Source organism: Neodiprion pinetum, chromosome 2, assembly GCF_021155775.2.
Source record: "Neodiprion pinetum isolate iyNeoPine1 chromosome 2, iyNeoPine1.2, whole genome shotgun sequence".
Lineage (NCBI taxonomy): Eukaryota > Metazoa > Arthropoda > Insecta > Hymenoptera > Diprionidae > Neodiprion > Neodiprion pinetum.
The window spans coordinates 27,543,355-27,562,050 of NC_060233.1; the positions used below are offsets into that span (position 1 = coordinate 27,543,355).

General features: G+C 38.7%; 1 protein-coding gene across 1 annotated transcript in view; it reads right to left on the reverse strand.

Annotated features, from left to right (window-relative positions):
• Positions 1 to 18,696, reverse strand: part of Phlpp (PH domain leucine-rich repeat protein phosphatase) — a 99,838-nt gene that overhangs the window by 67,944 nt on the left and 13,198 nt on the right. The window contains exon 3 of the mRNA XM_046610454.2: positions 11,448 to 11,601. Coding sequence (XP_046466410.1) covers positions 11,448 to 11,601 — 154 coding nt within the window. The remainder of the gene's footprint in view (positions 1 to 11,447; positions 11,602 to 18,696) is intronic.

Genomic DNA, 18,696 nt, shown 5'->3' on the forward strand with positions numbered 1-18,696 from the left:
GTTTTAAAGAACACCAAAGGATTTTAGAAGATTTCATAATATTTCAGAGACGTCGTACGATTTCAGACGGTTCTGTAAGATTTCATGGGATTTCAATTTCTCTGAAGAGGCTCAGAAATTTAAAAAATTTTCAAAAGATTGCATGAGTGATGTAAATTACATATTTCAAGGATGTTTGACCCTCGGGCGTGATTAATTCTTCAAATATTGATGACGGCCTATCGATATTGCTTTGAAGTATATCTGTCAAGATCTGTTCCACCAATGATCTATAAATGTACCAGCACTTGGAAAGAATATTGTTTCCGTTTGAATTTCGGCACTCTGATGTGAAAGACAAAGATGTCTGGAGCGTATTTGCTCATCAGCTTGGCTAGAGCGATAAAATTTTTTCTCTTTGTTTGAAAAGCAGAAAGCCACTGGGAGGATATTGAGCTCACAATTAGAGTAGACTGCAAGTCTTGGGATCTGTGGTTAAATGAGAACTGAGCACTAAGCACCAAGTTTGGATTGGAACTGTTTGCTAGCTCGGTTTGCTGGCAAGTTTCAATGTCTCACATGACAAAGGACAGTGTTTTCGAGGTGGAATTAGTGTCAGGATTTGGTAAATTTGCTCGGATTGATAGCTTCGGATTTGAAAGTTAGACGTGGATAGGAATTCCTAATCGTTTCTAATGCTGGTTAAAGCTCTGAATAACATCGTGTGTTAACAATGTATGATTTGACTGTGGGAAATGAGGGGCTGTTTGTTTAAGAGAATCGAGTATCCAATCGGTCGAATAAGTCGGTACGAAATCAGCAGAGAACCGACGTTGAGGATCGTTGACAATTACGTTAAAGCATTTGAAATCGATTGGAAATCATTTGGAATCGGAATGAGTCTTGGGACTTCAAACAGGGAATCAATTCAAACAGCTGTGAAGACCATTGAAAAACGCAGCCAAATAACTTGCAATCAGTTTTCGTGAAATAACAATCAGTTTAATTTTGTGCTCGACACTTGAATAACCGGCCAGCACTTGGTCATGTAATTGAGTTTAGAATTTAACATCTAGAGCCGTAATTGATCAATTCAGAAAAATATGCCTCCATTCAACACTTCGCGTAATGCTTGTTTACGTGAAGAGTCCATGTAAGGGTTAACCAGAAGGGTCCATCAGAAATTTCAAATTCTCTTCACTCATAAGGTTGATTGCGCTCAATCAAATTATTTTTCTAGTTACTACAACAAACGAAATTTTTCTCAGTGTAATGGATTCGCTGGATACGGATCTTGAAATCAGTTGTGAAAGGTGCCGAATATCACTGGTTTTCGAAAAAGGTAATTAACATTTTTTATCCTGTATCCCCACTGTTTTTTCAACCGTTTCTTAATTGATATAAATATTCACAATCGATACGAAAATTTATCTTCAATGCATTGTACTGTACATTAAAACTCGTCAATCACTTCATCGTTTTTCTTTTATCTCGTACAACTCATTTTGCAAGCTCGCTGAACCTTCTCCTGAAGCTTCCGTCGCTCTTCAGCTGTAAATTTAATGCAATTCGCCTAAACGCTTCCCATCAGGTTTCTATGTGCCTGTGCATTCACTCTCCGAACCCTTGCTATCCGAGTATGTACTTTTAACGCGTTTCAGAAGCTCAAATATGTTCAGCGCTATTCCATTCCACTCCATTCTGCTGTGGACGAACAAATATTTAAGCAGCTCATTAAGACTCGTTTTCACGATGAAACCTCAACTCGTCTATATCAACTCGCTAAAACTGTTTCCAACTAATTTACACAACGTCCAAAACTCGGACAGTCGACGTTTCATTGGAGAATTCTGTTTTATGCAGGTTTTTATGCATTCGAGCTTTTGGTCTCCTCTAGAAATCGAGAGAGGAATAAATATACAAATAATCCTTTATACCGACGGCACCGAGACGTAAGAGCGAATCGATGTCAGCAAACGGCTAGCCCTATTTACTGTCGGTGATATTTGCACGGCTGAAGTAAGCTCACCGAAACGGAAATACTGAAAACCGAGACTTGAGACTGACCTGGTCAGCCCCTCGGGCTGACTTAAGAGTTGTCAAAACCACTGAAATTACGATCATGCCTTATACCTGTTACAATTTTCCGCTTAATTTATTCGAGGCATTTCACGTGGATAATTTGAAATCGGTAGATTTATGTATTATATTATGCGATTTAGGAGAGCAGAATACGTGGATTACATAAATTTGCAAAAATACGCCTGTTCAATTTCGGTTGATCTGCAGTTGGCGATTTTTCACAATTTTTTCTAGAAACAAGGTATTTTTTAATTATAATTTAGTTGATTCATCATCAGTCTCCAAATTATCGTAAATCTCGGTTCTACACAGCATAGATAGAAGAGGTTTAAGGTCATGTGGCAGTCCTACCCTTATCGACCGAGCAAACTCTCCCTTTCCACATCGAATAAACAAATGAACGGAAAGGGTTCCAATTTTGACAGTGCATCACTCTTTAATTACGGAATTCAGGAAATTTCCTCGTATTCCGAAAATTGTAGAAAAAATGTGTGGCTTTTGACACGTGTTACTATTTCCAGATTTCCGAATCTTTTATTTACGAAATTATTTTAACTCCTAATTTTCGTTTTTCGTTTAGCGACCTCAATCATGAAAACAGCCTCACGATGTCTTCTCTTATTCCTCGTTCTTTCCAGAATTGCGGAAAGTATCTCAACTATTTACTTTTTGGCTCCTGAAATGCAGGAAAGGTGGAAATAGTAACACGTGATAAACAACCGTACATTTTTTAAACAATTTTTGAAAACGATCAACTTTCTTGAATTCTTCTACGAAAAAGCGATGCACCGTCAAACTTTGAACCCATTCCGTTCGTTTGTTCATTCAATATAGGAAGAAAGAGGGTTAGTTTGCTCGGTCGGTAAGGGTAGGACTGCTGCATGACCTTAAATGGAAAAATTGTCTGGTCGATGACATTTCAATACTAGTTTATGCACATCCGTATTTAGGGAAATATCTGAGCTACCGAAATAATCGCATCTAAAGATGGTTCTAACATTCAATCAAATGAAGTAACATTTGAAAAACGCATGGCTAATGTTTTTGGATGTACTGACAACATCACGTCTCATAGAATGAGGAAAATCGTTGAGGTACACTTCGGGAAGTTTCCATGTCAGTTGCTTGCCTGACCTAACGATAAGCTCGGAGTTAAATCCAGCAGCGTTTGCGTAGTTATAAGGGAAAGATTTGACCGAGCAGGCGTTCAGGAGTGTCCGTGATTACGTCGGATCCGAGGCGGAGTGAGGAACACGTATGCCAGAAGGCCGTTAGCCACATGGCAGTACGCAGGGAGACTTGCGGTGAGTCGTACATGGAGTCCTCCACCTTTTCCACTAGAACATTAACCCAGAAATATGAAACCCACGCCAGAGCTCAAGAGCTTAAAAGCAGACGACAAAATGAGCCCGAAATAATCTTCGCAGTTACATGCGGGACCTCTACAGCCTTACAGTTTCAAACCACTCATCTCTGTGATCCGCCGAAAACAAGAGAGGGACCACGTAGGGTTGAAAATTTTGGAAGACTTCATTGAAGAATCCCGCAGAATTCTCATAGGAATTGGCTCGAATCGGTCGAATTGGCTGGATTTTCAGTATCTTATAGTACATATCCTTTTGATGAAAAGTTCTAATGGACATAAATCCCAAAAATCAGTAGTTTCCAAGATACAGGCTTGGGAAGCAAGATGTCTATATTTTTTGATATCTATGGATTTCGTGATTTCCATGAATTGTAAAACCTCGAGGGGACTTGAAATCAAACAAATCATTCAAAAAACTGCATGGTCGATTCTTAAAGATAGGCAGGAAGTTGTGATTGATTCCATCAATGCATTGATTACATCCGTGAACTCGCTGGTTTACTGGAAGGAAGTGCAACGTCAGATTTCGCGTGAAGAACGAGATCCTCCTACTCTTGCAATAATCGAATTGTACTGTTTTCGCACTGCGAATCAGCTTTGTAATTTTTGAGTGTCATATTTGATTTCAAGTCCCCCTTGAAGCTTTGTCATTCGTAAAAATCGCGTAATCCATAGTTATCAATAAATCCGTACACTCCACTTTCGAAACCTATTTCTTGGAAATCACTGACTTTTGGGACTCGTGTCCATGAGAACTTTTGATCGCGAGGATATTTACTATAATGCACTAAAAATCCAGCCAATTCGACAGAGAGCCAATTTCCATAACGATTCTGCGGAGTCCTTTCCACAGACTTCACGACGCTTCGTGAGATGGCGAAAATAATGAGAAGATTGGAAAAGAGTTGCATGCACTAGATTTCGGTGATGGCTATTCGGCCGAGTCAGCTCAACGGTGTTCCTCTTCTATCTTAACTTTCGGTTTTTTCTTCTCCCTCCTCTCTTTTCGATCAATTTTTACGGAGGGTCGATCCGAGCGTCGAGACGTGTCATCGATGAAGAATTTCATCGTCCACCTCACGCCGGCTTGCTGCGAGGTCGGAAGTCGTGTTCTGGTGGTTTGGCGCAGGTTCTTTTCATGGCCGTGCAGAGGGTATGAGACTCATTCAGCCAGGATAAGCGAAGTGATGGTTGAGCGAGAGAGGCGATCGAATGAAGAGGTTTTTTTCCTTCCACTTGTCATAATCTCTTACCGAGATCTCGCCCTACCCTCCAGACTATTGGTCGTCGTTTCGAAGTTTGTCAACCGCCAGTCGCGGGTCGATATTTCAAACCCGTGTTATAGTCAAGGTCACCTTCGTATCGCCTCATAAGGATACCGTGACCATAAGTCAGCGTTATTGGAAACTGAAATTACTTAGAAAATTATTCTCTACCTGATGGGTTTCAGTGATTTGATTGGTCTGTGCTTTGAAAATTTAACTCCTGAAATCTGACTACATGTTTCCATCAAGTTTTAATGCCAAGTAGTATTTTTCTGCTGTACCAATAGAAAATTCCGTAGTCGGATTAACTCCAAATTTGAATCTTCATATCAGAAGAATGGCTAACAGATGACCAAGGTAGATTGTCAACTTGGATACAATTTTTGAAAGATGAATTTCACTCAATAACTCTCAAAAATAATAGATGTTTGTGGATAAGTTTTGGGAGTAATTTCAAAATCCTAACATATCGGGACCATTGGTTCAAGATTTTGAAATCTCATCTTCAAAACTTCAGTGTCAGTTCCGAGTAAGCTGATATCCAACTTTAACCAATAAAGTTCTTACGAATTTGGTTACGTGTATTTTAATTAGAACGAGCGACATCAACAAAGGATCGGGCCAACTGGAATTGATTATAATGAGTGTCGTAGAAGCGGACATAGTCCATCGATTATCTGATCCCAATAGCCATGATCTTTAAGCCTTGGATATCGAATACTCGGATAAGATTCTATGAAAGGCATGAAAGGCGTTAAAAGTGAAGAGAGTCTCGATAAGATTTTGATGAGTAGGTGTATGCATTTCTACTGGCTAACAGCGATGCCTGCAGGCTTTGCCTCGATTCTATTCATCGAGAAGGATGGCTTTTGCTGACAAGTGACACAATCGACGCAAAGCCGGGGCAAAATAATGAGGAGAGGATATATCGCTGATCGAAGATGTGAAGAAAATGGCCGAGTGCCGCGGGCAGACAACGAATATTCAATGATAACTACAGACCAAAGCCCGCGATCGATCGAGCCTAGTGGCATTCAATGTGCGAGGTCATAATGAACTCTTTGCGAGAGGGTGCGTAATTGTAGACATGACGATTGTTTATACTATGTTTGGGATGGCAACGCGGACTCGAATTCGGTGATGTTGTCGAGTCTGACATGACAATTAAGGGACTGCGTTGAAACAAAGCTCGCGAACCGGAACCCCAAATCACTGACGTTAATGCTGGAAGTTTTGGGAACGTGGAACTCTCGTTCAGAATTTTGCTGTCGATCAAACTTTAACGGTTCTAGGTATAGGCAAACGTCTTTCGGCGAATAAAGACCAAACGGCATTGTTATTTTTAATTTCCTGTGAATTGAGAATCAGAGCTGCTAAACCTGTTAGTTTAAGTTTATATATAATGAACGAAAAACATTTGAATTCAAGAATATATCAATTTAAAAGGTTCTTAACAATGGTTTATTGATCTTTGAAATATGTAGTTTTGAATGAGGATATTGATTTTACTTCCTACAGGCGGATACATATATTTAAAATCGTCGGATATCTACTTTAAAGACTGCAATCGGAGAGATTGTTTGAGGAATCTTTTTTATTGCAGATATTGAACAAAAATGAATATATTCACTTTTCGTATGTCCTAGAATAAAAATTCAAATCCTAGTTCAAACTTTCTTTCAAGCTTCTATTTTTACTTTTTATTGACGAATGATATTTGCGTTTACTTAAGGTGGCCATTGGGATTGAGAGCAGAGATGCGATTTCGAATTGTGTTAACTCAGTATCGACTCTTTGAAATGCCTCAAACAAATATTGAAAACAAATGAGAAGTGAAATCGTAACGTATAGTTCAAGGCTTAGGTTTAATCTTCTCATACCAGGTTTGACCGGTTCAAACAAACCTGAAGACCAAAAACGGACCAAAAAGCAGCCCAACCAAATATTTGAAAAACCGAGACCCTCGTCCAACATTCAAAACGAGCCCAAAGCATTTGTTCCGTTTATATTCACCTCCAGCCAATCATTTTTCGAGTAGTAAATATAACCGTTCTACATTTTATCCGTACAAGAAACGCTTCGTGAGATTTCAAATTAACAATGATAAAAAAACCAAGCAACTCGTCTCGCGGAGTACAAAGGCTAGACGGCAAGCGCACAAGTACCTACTGGCGGTAAAGCAATTGCCAGATCAAACAATTTGCATTCGCCAGTAACACTTGACCGAGACAAATAACATCGGGTTGCAGTATAGAAGTGGACGTTTCACATCCTTGACCGCACTGCAGCGTATAGCTAGCGATTTCCCATTGTGAAATAGTATCGAGCCAACAGTGTCGTATAGGGTGAGCTTCAGAGGACAGAGAATTTCCGTTCATACCGCCGGAAATGTGAAATTGTGAAAATGTTGACGTCACGAGATGAGTTGGCAAGGCGAATCCTCGGCTGTTTCTTGACCATCAAGAATTCTACTTGACTTTGAAGTTTACTTGTACATACGAATACTGATTTTCAGACTATCCATTGTTCGCCTTATGCGCCACTAACAACAAGACGATGCAGTCTCGTTTCGTCGTACACATTTCGCCGTCTTTTAAAGTGAATTGCATTCTCGGTATGCGTCCGCTAGATCCCCTGTTCGAATATCAAACAGCGTTATATTACATGCTCTCTCGATTCAAAGCTTCTCCTACACACAGGCACACACAGGGAAAATACACATACACAGTTACTTCCTGTATACCTTTCGTTATTCTGAACCAAATGCCTGCAGGAGCTGGTAGCGCGAAACGACGTAAAACCTGCCAAGTCTTGGAAGAAATTCTCCGAGGAATACCCTGATCACCATTACTGTTATTTTCCTGACGTGCCAGTATTGCGAAAACGCGTCCTTCCGCCTCGCGAAAGATGTCAGCCAACGTCAGGAGAGAAAAATTTGAATATCGCGGAGTTTCCCATACTTCGCTTTTATCAGGCGATAGTGGAAGCTCATATTTCATCCAGACTGTACACGCCGTTTTCCTGCTGGACAATAATTGATGTCTTGATATTACATTGCTGAAAGAATAATGCAGAGACCGGCATTTCGGAATATTGCACTAAAATTTCCATACCCACTCATGGAGCAGATCGAAATTTCCAATGATCAAGATTTTGGTTCACCGTGACGTAAAGTATCTTATGTTCAAACGATCGCGATCAAAATTCCGTATGACTCTAGTGATTTATGAAAAAATAGTCCGTGCAGGATCAAAATGAGAGCATAAAAAACTTTGATAATCATAGCCATATTCGTCTCTAACGGTATAAGAATTTATGCGCCATTATACGCCCTTTTACCACCAAATCCGCTGTTTTGATGCATACGCCGTGTACCGTTAGACACGCGATAAGGAGTACTGTTCGTTCAAAGTCTTGAACATTCAAGGTGCGATTCATTCCAACGGATATTGGCTCTCAGCCATTCCTTAAACCGTATAATCTGAAATTTAAAAAATACGAAGAGACTGTATGCGTACATTGGATTAACTTTCATTTCGATGAAAAGCGTGTATATACAGCGAGTAGATATTACATCAGGTGCACTATGGCAATAGATATATATATATGGCAATAGATGAAGTATGGGCACACACGTAGCATCGTGGAACCGGAAATAGGAAGTGCATTGTTTGGTGGTCCACTGTCAGCCGAGCGGCTTTCTCTCTTGCGCAAAGTAACGCATCGCTTGTGATCGATGCACAATATTATACCGAGACAGGTATTTGTTCCGGCTTAAATTTGTCAGGATGCACATTGGCTCCAAGCAACGATCAGCGGGAATCTTCCATTATTTCACGGTCGCATGATTTCCTCCTACGCCAATCATCCCCACTCGTATTATATTACGATGGATAAGGAATTTCATGGTTATATTTGATGGGTGCGGCTTCCACACGATTCAGAATAAATTGCAATCTAGGGTTTTTCTTCCTACTAAATCTGGTAAGTATTTATCGATCTTGAAATATTAAACCGTAGCAATCTTTAGACTCGTATTAAAATTTATCCACGAGCAGAGTAGGCAGGTTTGATTTCGCGAATCGGGTTGTCCTTGCACGTCGTAAAAGGGGAAGACCCTCGATTTAACGTGGTTTTTGATATTCAATCCAATGGGCCGTGCTCGCTGAGATATCATGGTTTGAAATTTTTTAATTTTCGGGCGGGCTTTGCTCGGGTTTAGAAAAGGGCCTTTTTTTGGATTTCGGTCTTCTCCGAAATTCTTGCACTTTTTCACTAAAAAACAACTCAAGAGAAAGGGCGGGACTGGAAAAAAATTTTGAATACTGCGCAACGACGTTGAAATTTCGAAAAAAGCTATTTTAGGGGATTTCAAAATCAAGGTAAATCCTGAAATCCTTCGGTGGCTATGTTCTGTACGACGAAACAAAAGTTTTTTCAATACCTGAGATGCGTGCGATTTTTTTAGTACCGATAAATCTATGTTGACATTCGTAAAAATTAATTTTTCTAACTTTCAAATATTAAAATATTTCACTGTTCTTTATTTCTCTTGTTGCTTTATAGTGAACAAGAACTCATACGAAACTGGAGGAAATTGACCCAATATTAAATACTGTCTCATGAAATTATTATTAAAAAAAAAGAGAAATATTTAAATATTTGAAAGTTAAAGAAATTAGTTTTTTCGAATTTCAACATAGATTTTTCAGTAGTAAAACAAAAAATCACACGCATCATAAGTTTAAAAAAAACTTTTGTTACATCTTACAAAACATAACTACCGAAGAATTTAAGGATATCTCAATTTTGAAATTCCCGAACACGGCCTTTTTTCGAAATTTCAATGTCTTCGAGGCAGTAGTAAAATATTTTCAGCCGAGCCCTTTCGCTTGAGCTATTTTTTAATGAAAAATGCAAGAATCTCGGAGAAGAGCGAATCTAAAAAGGGCCCTTTTCTGAACCACCCTGCTCCATATACTCCAAGCGTGAGCCTAAACCCGTCCGAAAATCCAAAAATTTCAAACCCTGATATCTCAGTAACCAAGGTCCGTTGGATTTAGAATCAAAAACCGCGTTAAATCGGGAGTTGTCACCTTGAACAGGAACAGCAAGTTTTTATAATATTAATTTTGAGTAGCCACGTCGACACTTTCGTTAATTTATTCCAATTCATAAAGAATGTTTAAACCCGAGTTACGCGAGTATGCAGGCAAAAGGAGTTTAATTACGTAAAATGCGAAGTTACGTGGATGCTGAGTATTTGCTGGAGCGTTATAACAATATCAATAATGATAATTGAGCAGTTTCAGCATAAAACTCCGAGCCACGTGTATCGGAGTATCGGTCTGCGATCGCGTATCACGCGTAGCTAATTCTCGCGAAGCAAGCTTAAGCTTTGTTTCGAATTCAGGTGGATAAAATCGCGTCGAAGCGTAAATTAAATCCACCCCTTCGGCATTCAATTCCCCTGCCTGTTCCTCGCCTGTATCCTCGATTGGTAAATCCATTCGATTTTAACGTTCAGGACATTCCAGCCCACTCAGGGGGTTCACACAGCACGCGATCAGATAAACCGATATCAAAACCGAACGGTTTTCCCGCAGAATCGCTCCGTATTATTCGTTACATCGTCCAACTACCGGGCACTCAATTATCCGTTAATTTCGCTCTTGGTTTCAACAAACGATCGCGAACAATATTCAGAATGTTCACCATGAATCATAAGTTCCTGGAGGGGAGCAATTTTTGCGAGCAATAAAGGTTGAATTATAGAATCACAATTTGAACGAAAAATTTCGAGGTCGTTGAATATGGGATGGCAAATAATTCGGGAGACATTCTCAAAAGCTAGGGAATTTTTGTAGCTTATATATCTAAATAAGTATTCGTTCGTTTAATATAAACCTGCTTTAGAAACAGTTCAAGACCTTTTCCGGATTACAATTTTAGTAGGTAGAAGAAAATCGAGACCGAATCAAAGCTTTCAGAATAAAGCTGTTTCACAATGAACTAAATTTCTATCGATATTATAATGAAAAAACGAAAGTAATACTATCAATTAAAGTGAAGAAAGTTCAGATGTAAAGTTTTCCATGTACATCAAAATCATATAAGTTGTTCAAATTCGATGTATCAATGCTTAATACGGTTGTGAATTGATCGATATCTACAGCATAAGTTCATTTATTGCAAAGCTACGATCGCTTTTCCTACACAAGTTTTTGCAATAAACTGAAAATCAGTAAAAATCGCCTACCAACAGGATCAGCTATTGCTCTGAGATTTCCGACATTCCTGCATCTTTGGGCACTTAAAATTCGTGTGGATGAAAATTTACTTCGATTTCAAGAAATGTTATTCTTATCCAATTCATTTCGGTTGTCTCCAGTTTTTTCACTCCGATTCGTTTCGCTTCACACTCTATGCACCCGTGATGGATCGTTGCAAAAGCTTCCCACCGAAAAGCAACTCGAATTTCTCTCATGGAACATAATTACGTACTTGGATGTTTCCCGGGAATAATGTCGTCATCACACACTTATTACCATTTTCGGAAGCCCTCGGGCTTTTCGTGGCGTCGAAGATTCTCTTACGCGAGGCGAGAAGACGGCCAGCATTAGGCGACAGCTCTCCCTATTCACCCTTGGAACAAATATCCTCGAATGGCACCATCTGTTTCCCAGCTTACCCGTATTTTAGCCCGCGGCGAGGTAAGATTACTCGAACAACTGAATTCATATTCATTTACTCACCGACGTGGAAGGCGACCAGATGCCTCAGCTCCGGGTCCACGCCTAGGCGAGCTCGCCTCGACGCTTCCAAGTATCCCAGTCTTTGGAGAAACGAGTCTTGGAGTTCGAGGGGCCGCTCGCTTGGTGCTAGTCGTCTTCCTGGTTCCCCACCGTACTGCAAATTCAACCCTCAAGATTATTCACGAGGTAATATTGGACTCGGACGCTTCGGGGAAACGGATCCATGAGGGCGAGATATGACAGGAGAATTTCAGACTTGAATCGATTCGACTTGGGTGGAGGTGGAAATGTAGAAGGATCAGAGAATTTCAGACTCCACGTGATTCGACTTGGATAGGGGTGAAAATGTAGAACGATCAAAGAATTTCAGACTTCACTAGACTTGACTTGCATAGGGGTGAAAATGTAGAATTATCAAAGAATTTCAGACCTCACTCGGCTTGACTTGGACAGGGGTGAAAATGTAGAACGATCAGAGAACTTCAGACAGACACTTGATTTGACTTGGGTAGGAGTGGAAATATAGATCGTTCGACAAATTTCAGAATCTACTCGATTCGATTTGGGTGGGGGTGAAAATGTATAAAGATTAAAAAATTTCAGTCTTGACTCGATTCGACCTTGGTGGGGGTGGAAATGTAGAATTATCATGGAATGTCAGATTCGACTCGATTTGACTTGGATGGGGGTGGAAATGTAAAAAGATCACAGAGTAGAAAGGTCACAAGATCAAAATTTGAATAAAGTGAAAGTCTGTTCAATCCAATTTGAAAATGTATATATTCAAAATGTAGAAAAATAAAAATGTAGAAAAGTAGAGGGGCTACTGCGTACGAATTGACGACTGAAAAACTGGGTAAATTTTGAGAACTTATATCTTGACAAGCAATTATTCAGTTTGTTTGGACTTTTTTCTTTTTACAAGTATATAGAACGAGCTTCTTTCACATATTCTTGGATTAGTATCAGTTAGTACACAGTGTCACTATCGACCACAACGTTAACCATTTCCCTATGCGACGTATTTGGCGGTGCCGATAATATCTCAAAAACGACTAAACTAATTTACTTTAAATTTTTAAACAATTTTTTGGTCATTTTATCACCTTTGACGCGATGTAACTTATTTTTTTTAATTGAGTTGACAAATCGCAAACTTTGGACGCACAATTGAATTGAAAAAACGTTGAGAAAAAAAATTTGGATAGTGGCAAAGAGGAGAAATTATCGAAAATACTGTTTTCAAATTGGACGCAGATCGGTTGAGATGCTTCTGAGATATTTATTTCAAATAACAATACTTTCTATTGATCGATTATACTGAAAAAATATGTTAATGAAGCTTGATCTACATAGCCTTGCATAAAATAAACCCAAAAACCTGAAACAGCTTTTCGCGTTTTGACAATTGGGTAATAAGACCCTTCTATTGCCTGATTCTTCTACATTTTCATCCCCAGTAATTTCAGCATTATCTGATTTGTTTATCGAAATTATGACGTAACTAAGTTTTGGAGAATTCAATTTTTAGGTGTTGATCGCTATGCTTTATTCGAATTGAGTTCACATTTCTGACATTGAAAGTGATCGATTTAAAGTCATAGATGGATAGAGATATACCGAAAATCGGAATAATTTAGTCTTTTCAGAAATTAGTTTTTAGATTCTTTTCGAATCAGTAGTGTTTACTTCAGGGTCGAAATCATGAAATCACGAATTCCAAAACGTACGTGTCTCGCCGCGAAATTTTACAATTCAAAGCGGAATATTTGCAAAACGACAACGGAGTTCGAAAAATTTGAATTCAGTATCTTTAAATTTTGCTCTCTCTTAGTCCTTGCAATGATCTTTAAATAGGGTTTTCTTGTATGAGAAATTATTTCAATACGCTACGACAACTTGTCCAAAATGGTTTAAAAATAACGCTGGGCCACGCATAATACAGTTGTGATATGAAAGGGCTGTTCAGGCGTCCAACGATGATATTCACGTATGTTTTTAAAGGATTCTAAGTCAGCCATTGTATTTGCTAAAAGCGAGCATCAGAGCTTGGGAAATTCGCAATATTTATCCAGATTTCCTCATATTTAGCAAGGTCCAATGGATTGTTTTCACAGTAGAAATGCGATGAATATAATTTGCAATTTTAAAGACGAATCCTGATAATTTTCGCTAAGCATAACAGTTGACTCGGTTAATTTAGCCGGTTAATAAATCAAGTAAGTATGAATATTTACGTACGTAATATTCACAGTAATGATTAAATTAGATACAAATTATTATTCTAAATACATTTCGCTGCGACTTGCGGAAGGAAAATCTCGTACCATCCGGTATTATTCAAACATCCTCGTCGAGGATGTGACCCCAAATTTTTAACCTCGACATTTTTTCTCACCTATCACCTTTTCCCGGAGTTACGACAATGAGCTCTCGAAACTTTCCATCTCGAGCGATCCTCGAGGAATTGTGGTGAACGTCGAAGGTATAGTCGAGTCGCAAAGGGATCGAAGGACTCTTAGGAGAATGAACTGACTCTTGTGCGCACTGTCACCTTTCCTCTCTTTCCTTTTCCTTTTTTCTTTCTTTCATTCTATTGCGATCAGGTTATCGTTATATTGCCAATTTTCATTCTCCGCAATTACAATTCACTATCTTCCGTCATTTTTTATACTCTTGGCAGTTTTAATAACCATGGAAAGGGGATATGATTAGTGGGTACTTGTTTAAAAAAATTTCGAACCCTTACGGCTGATACACTTTTCTAGCTTTTAATGAGATAAATTATGTTGTTCTGGTATTTCCCGATTTGGAAATTAGCGTCTTATGAATGGAAGAAAATGAAATGGAGAAGGTAGTGGAAAACTATTTTCTGACTTTGCGAGAGGTCAAACCGGTAAAATGAATGCCTGATTTATGCAATATAGACTTCAATTTCACGGTAACAAATTTAAGGACTAAGAAATTTTTAGAGAACAATTCGTTTCAATTTTATTGAATAACCTCACACATTCAGTGAAAACTTTTCTCTTTTTGGAAAAAATCAATTTGTACAATATTTCATCGTGGGACTAAAATACTTTGTTGTAAGTAACGAAATTATCCAAAAATGAATGTTGCAATATCCAAAAAAATTCAATTCAATAAAATGTACTTATAAAAATGAAATCTCGATTTCAATTGAATCATTTTCATGAAATAAATACGTTCTTCATGGTGCAATCGAAATATTAATCGGTCATTACGACCAAATTTTTTGGAAATGGAAATATTTCAGGTTTTCTTTTCTTCGTACCGTAATCCGCGAGTAGCGAAAGTTTCGGAAAATTATTTAGGACAACCGAAATATCAGCTGAGACTGCCTCGCAGCAATTTGTCGGACCAAAGAGGAAAGCGCAAAAAACGTTGAAACTGTACCTAAAATAATCAGTATCACGTCAAATTTCTGCAAACTTCCGTTCAACACTTCTGCTGTATATTCTGTTGATCAGATAAATTAAAATTTTGTAATTTTATCGACATCACTATCAAGATTTTGAGCCACGTTTTATCAGTGACAATAACCAATCTACTTTTACAGATGTACGGCTGAAAAATGCAGATCAACAGTAAGTTACGTGGTAAATGTAATGTCTGAAAAATGCTGTTCGAGATTATCTGCAATGATAAAAATCTTCTGTAAACGCATTTTCAGCTTATCAATTACAGAAATGTAATGTACACCGATTTTCAGAAGGATCATTCAGCTGTCGTATTATAATGGTTCCAATTTCGTCGTTGATTACGGTTCGATTGCCGAAGTCCCGAACGTGAGACAAGTGCTTGTTGAACGAACCAAAAGCACCACTGAGCACAATCCAGCTTGGACGTGCCTAATTGGAACTGCTTCACATCGACGACTACGCTTCGGTGAGCTGATGTGTTTCTCGAGATTACTCTAATAACTAAGCGGCAAAAGCACTGTTAATATTAAAAATTACCGCCAGCTTGAAAATTAATTACACCAGCCACAAAATTGAAAACGTCAATATCCAACGAAACTAGGATCGACAAAAATGTACATAATTATGTGAAATTGTATACAAAAAGCTGTGAAACTCATAAAATGTTGGATATGGTCTGTGTTGTGATTTCCGAGTTATTTGAAGATGGTTTGTAAAATAAAGGTACTTTTTTATAGTTTATTTATTAACTAGAGACACAATACGTGGAAATTGTCCGTGTTGTTTACATTTTCTGAACCACGCCAACCAGAATTACTGTATTCCATTATATTCTTTAATTGAGTCTAACCTACAAAACCCCATGAAATTTGAGTGTACGAAAAAATATAGAGCAAATGATCTAGACAGTGAAAACTGTGGAACCCGTGACCTGGACATTTAAAACTATGGAATTAATAACTTTGACTTCAAAAACTAGAAAAAGCGAATGACTCGGCATCAATAACTTTGTTACGATGATATTCCGCAGATCGAAAACTACAAAGGTGATGACACAGACACTGAAAAGTTTGAAAATGATGAGCGGGACATCGATACCATTGAATTGGATGACCTGGACTTCGAGTACTGCCAATAAAATGACCTGAATGCAAGGAACTTTGAAGCAGTTAACCCGGAAATAGACTGTCGTTTTCTGAGTTCTTAATGAACATTAACCACAATTGACAACTAGTATCTGATACCAAGTGACTGTAAGAATTACACAGTCATCATTGACACTGCTAGCCGACATTTTTCATCGATTCGATCTTATAAATGTCACACCATTTGCTTGGAACTTCGAACTGTGCTCAGAATCAATTGGGTTCGAGTCAAGGTCTCGTCGGCTTCAATTATAGAGTTTAAGTTTGCGTATCCTTCTTAGGCACGACGCGACGGCTCGCAAACGGAGAGTCTCATACCCTTACCTTCGCTGTATAAACAAGGTCTCAACGAGAGAAAATTTTGAAACCACAATGGAAAAATCCACTACAAAATAATTTACAAGTCATTTCAAAAACGGGTGCATGCGTGTGTATCTTTGTGTGTATGAACACGATACCAAAGAAATCACTTCACCGATTTTGCCAATATATGGATAAAAAATTGTCTCCATCTGCACTACGATCAAGTATCTTTTGCAGACCTTCTTCACATCCGTTTTCAAAATGGCAAACGTTCGAACTATTAGAAAATTCGGAAGTTCCACATTCTTCCAGATAATTTGTCGGACTTTAAAATTCAATTTGGTGCTATTGAAATACATTTTCAAACATTTTTCCATAACTTCCAATCTTTTAGACTGATGTACGAGTTTTTTTTTTATACGGGTAGGATTCCACACTGAGAAACATTTCATTTGTTACAGTAAGTAGAATAATTCAGTAAAACAGGTATCGTAAAAAAAATGTTGGAATTACGTAAAACGAGGTACGCGTAACCATTTTCCGCTATTGTCGATCCTTTTTTGGTAATTGCGACGCAAAATCAGTTTGTTCGGTTGACTCTACTTCTTCAGTTGAATAAGGCTTTAACATCGATTTATTGTTGCACAAGCGTTAAATTTTCGCAACAGTTACAAGAAAATATAGTAACAGTGATCGTAATGAGAAAGAATAGTAACAGCTGCAAAACTAGTTTTCATTTTCTACCTGGAACTATATTTTTCGATTATGGTAAAAAATGAAAATAGTTAAGGACTGACCGGTAACCGGAACTAAAAATTTCTCTCAGAGCATCCGTACAAACCATTGATCCTATTTTGCCAAAATCAGGATCAAAAATTAAGCCAAAAAATGATAAACGAGAATATTGCGTGCCTTTTATTATTACGGCAACAGTCTGACAGTGATTTGAAATGCATGTAATGTCAAGCGAAGGGAGTCCCTGAGGTTACCCGCAGGACGGATGTTTCATCTTAAGGCAGCGAGTGGTGTCCGCGCAATAAACATTCGGCCCTTTAGTACGCTGCTCCCTCAAACCTCCAGCGTATCGTAGGCTTCTCCATTGCCCGAGAATACCGAAGCTTGACGGCCAGAGCGAGACGATCCCCCTTATTGGTTCACCGCGGCTTTCCTGCAGAACTGAAGAGGGGCAGCCCAAGGGTGCATTTGTAAAACGGTTCAACACCCCTTGACTGGGGGGGTAAGAATTTACTGCTGAAAGCTCAGGCATGTACAGCAAAATACTGTTGAAATTTTCACTCGCTGGCTTCGTGGAAAAACTCGTGCAATAATTTACAAATATCACAAATTTTTTATGAGAATATGCATTCGTGTGCGCAAGCTTATAGAAGTTTTGAAGATTGGAGTCACGTTTGTGGAAAGAAATTCGCTTGCCACAGAGGCAAATTCGAACCAAATTGTAGATGTATGAACTTGAAACTGAAGTGAAAGATGGTGAAATGTTCTTAACGGTGAATTTCACTACGTGATAACAACAATTTCCTTTTATGTTAAATTGTAAAGAGTGAAGTCTTTCAACGTCAAAATAGCGTGATGCCTTTTTCTTCCATATACAGTGCTACCTGGGATAACACTTGCATTATTAATAAGCAACGAGACGGATATCGGCTAAGGGCTTTAGCACGTAAGCCGTCAAATAGATGCGGTAAATGTTCCTAGCGAAAAGGCTTCATCGTAAAATATTCAACGCAGATCCGACAACACGCTGGTGGAAAAGCCGTAGAAGTTGTGCAGCTAGAACATTATCAACTCCTGGATATCTGGATATTTTGGGTTGCGAACAAAGTCTCGTTCGTAATTCGATGTCAGTGCGCTTTTGCAGGATGGGCGTCATGGGTTGTAAACCTAACACCAAAACGATCTCCCTGCGAAATTGTGCTAGATTTTTTTACAGTTAAATTGGCCACTCGTCTAATTAGTCGAGTAAAAATGATCATTATTACCAGCAGTTCAGCGCAGCGGAGTTGCACGAAAATCAATACCTTGCACAGGTAGCTCTACGTTATACGAGTCGAGTGGCGGTTGACGTGGAACGCTGAAACGGGCAACTTGTACAGGTACTCAAATTCACGTTCCTGGATTTGAACACGGCTTCCTCTTTACGAGACAGTGTCGCATTTGGCGCCTATCGGATGCGTTGTGTTTGATCAGGTTTTTTCGATCACGTTCTTTTCGTTGTTTCCTCCATCAGGTTATACAGCATTGTTTCTAGAAACGTGAGTAGTGAGAACCTATACCTTATTTCGTGATTAACTGCTCTTCGACGTTGTACATAAAAAGTGTAAAAAAATGTGCCATAGT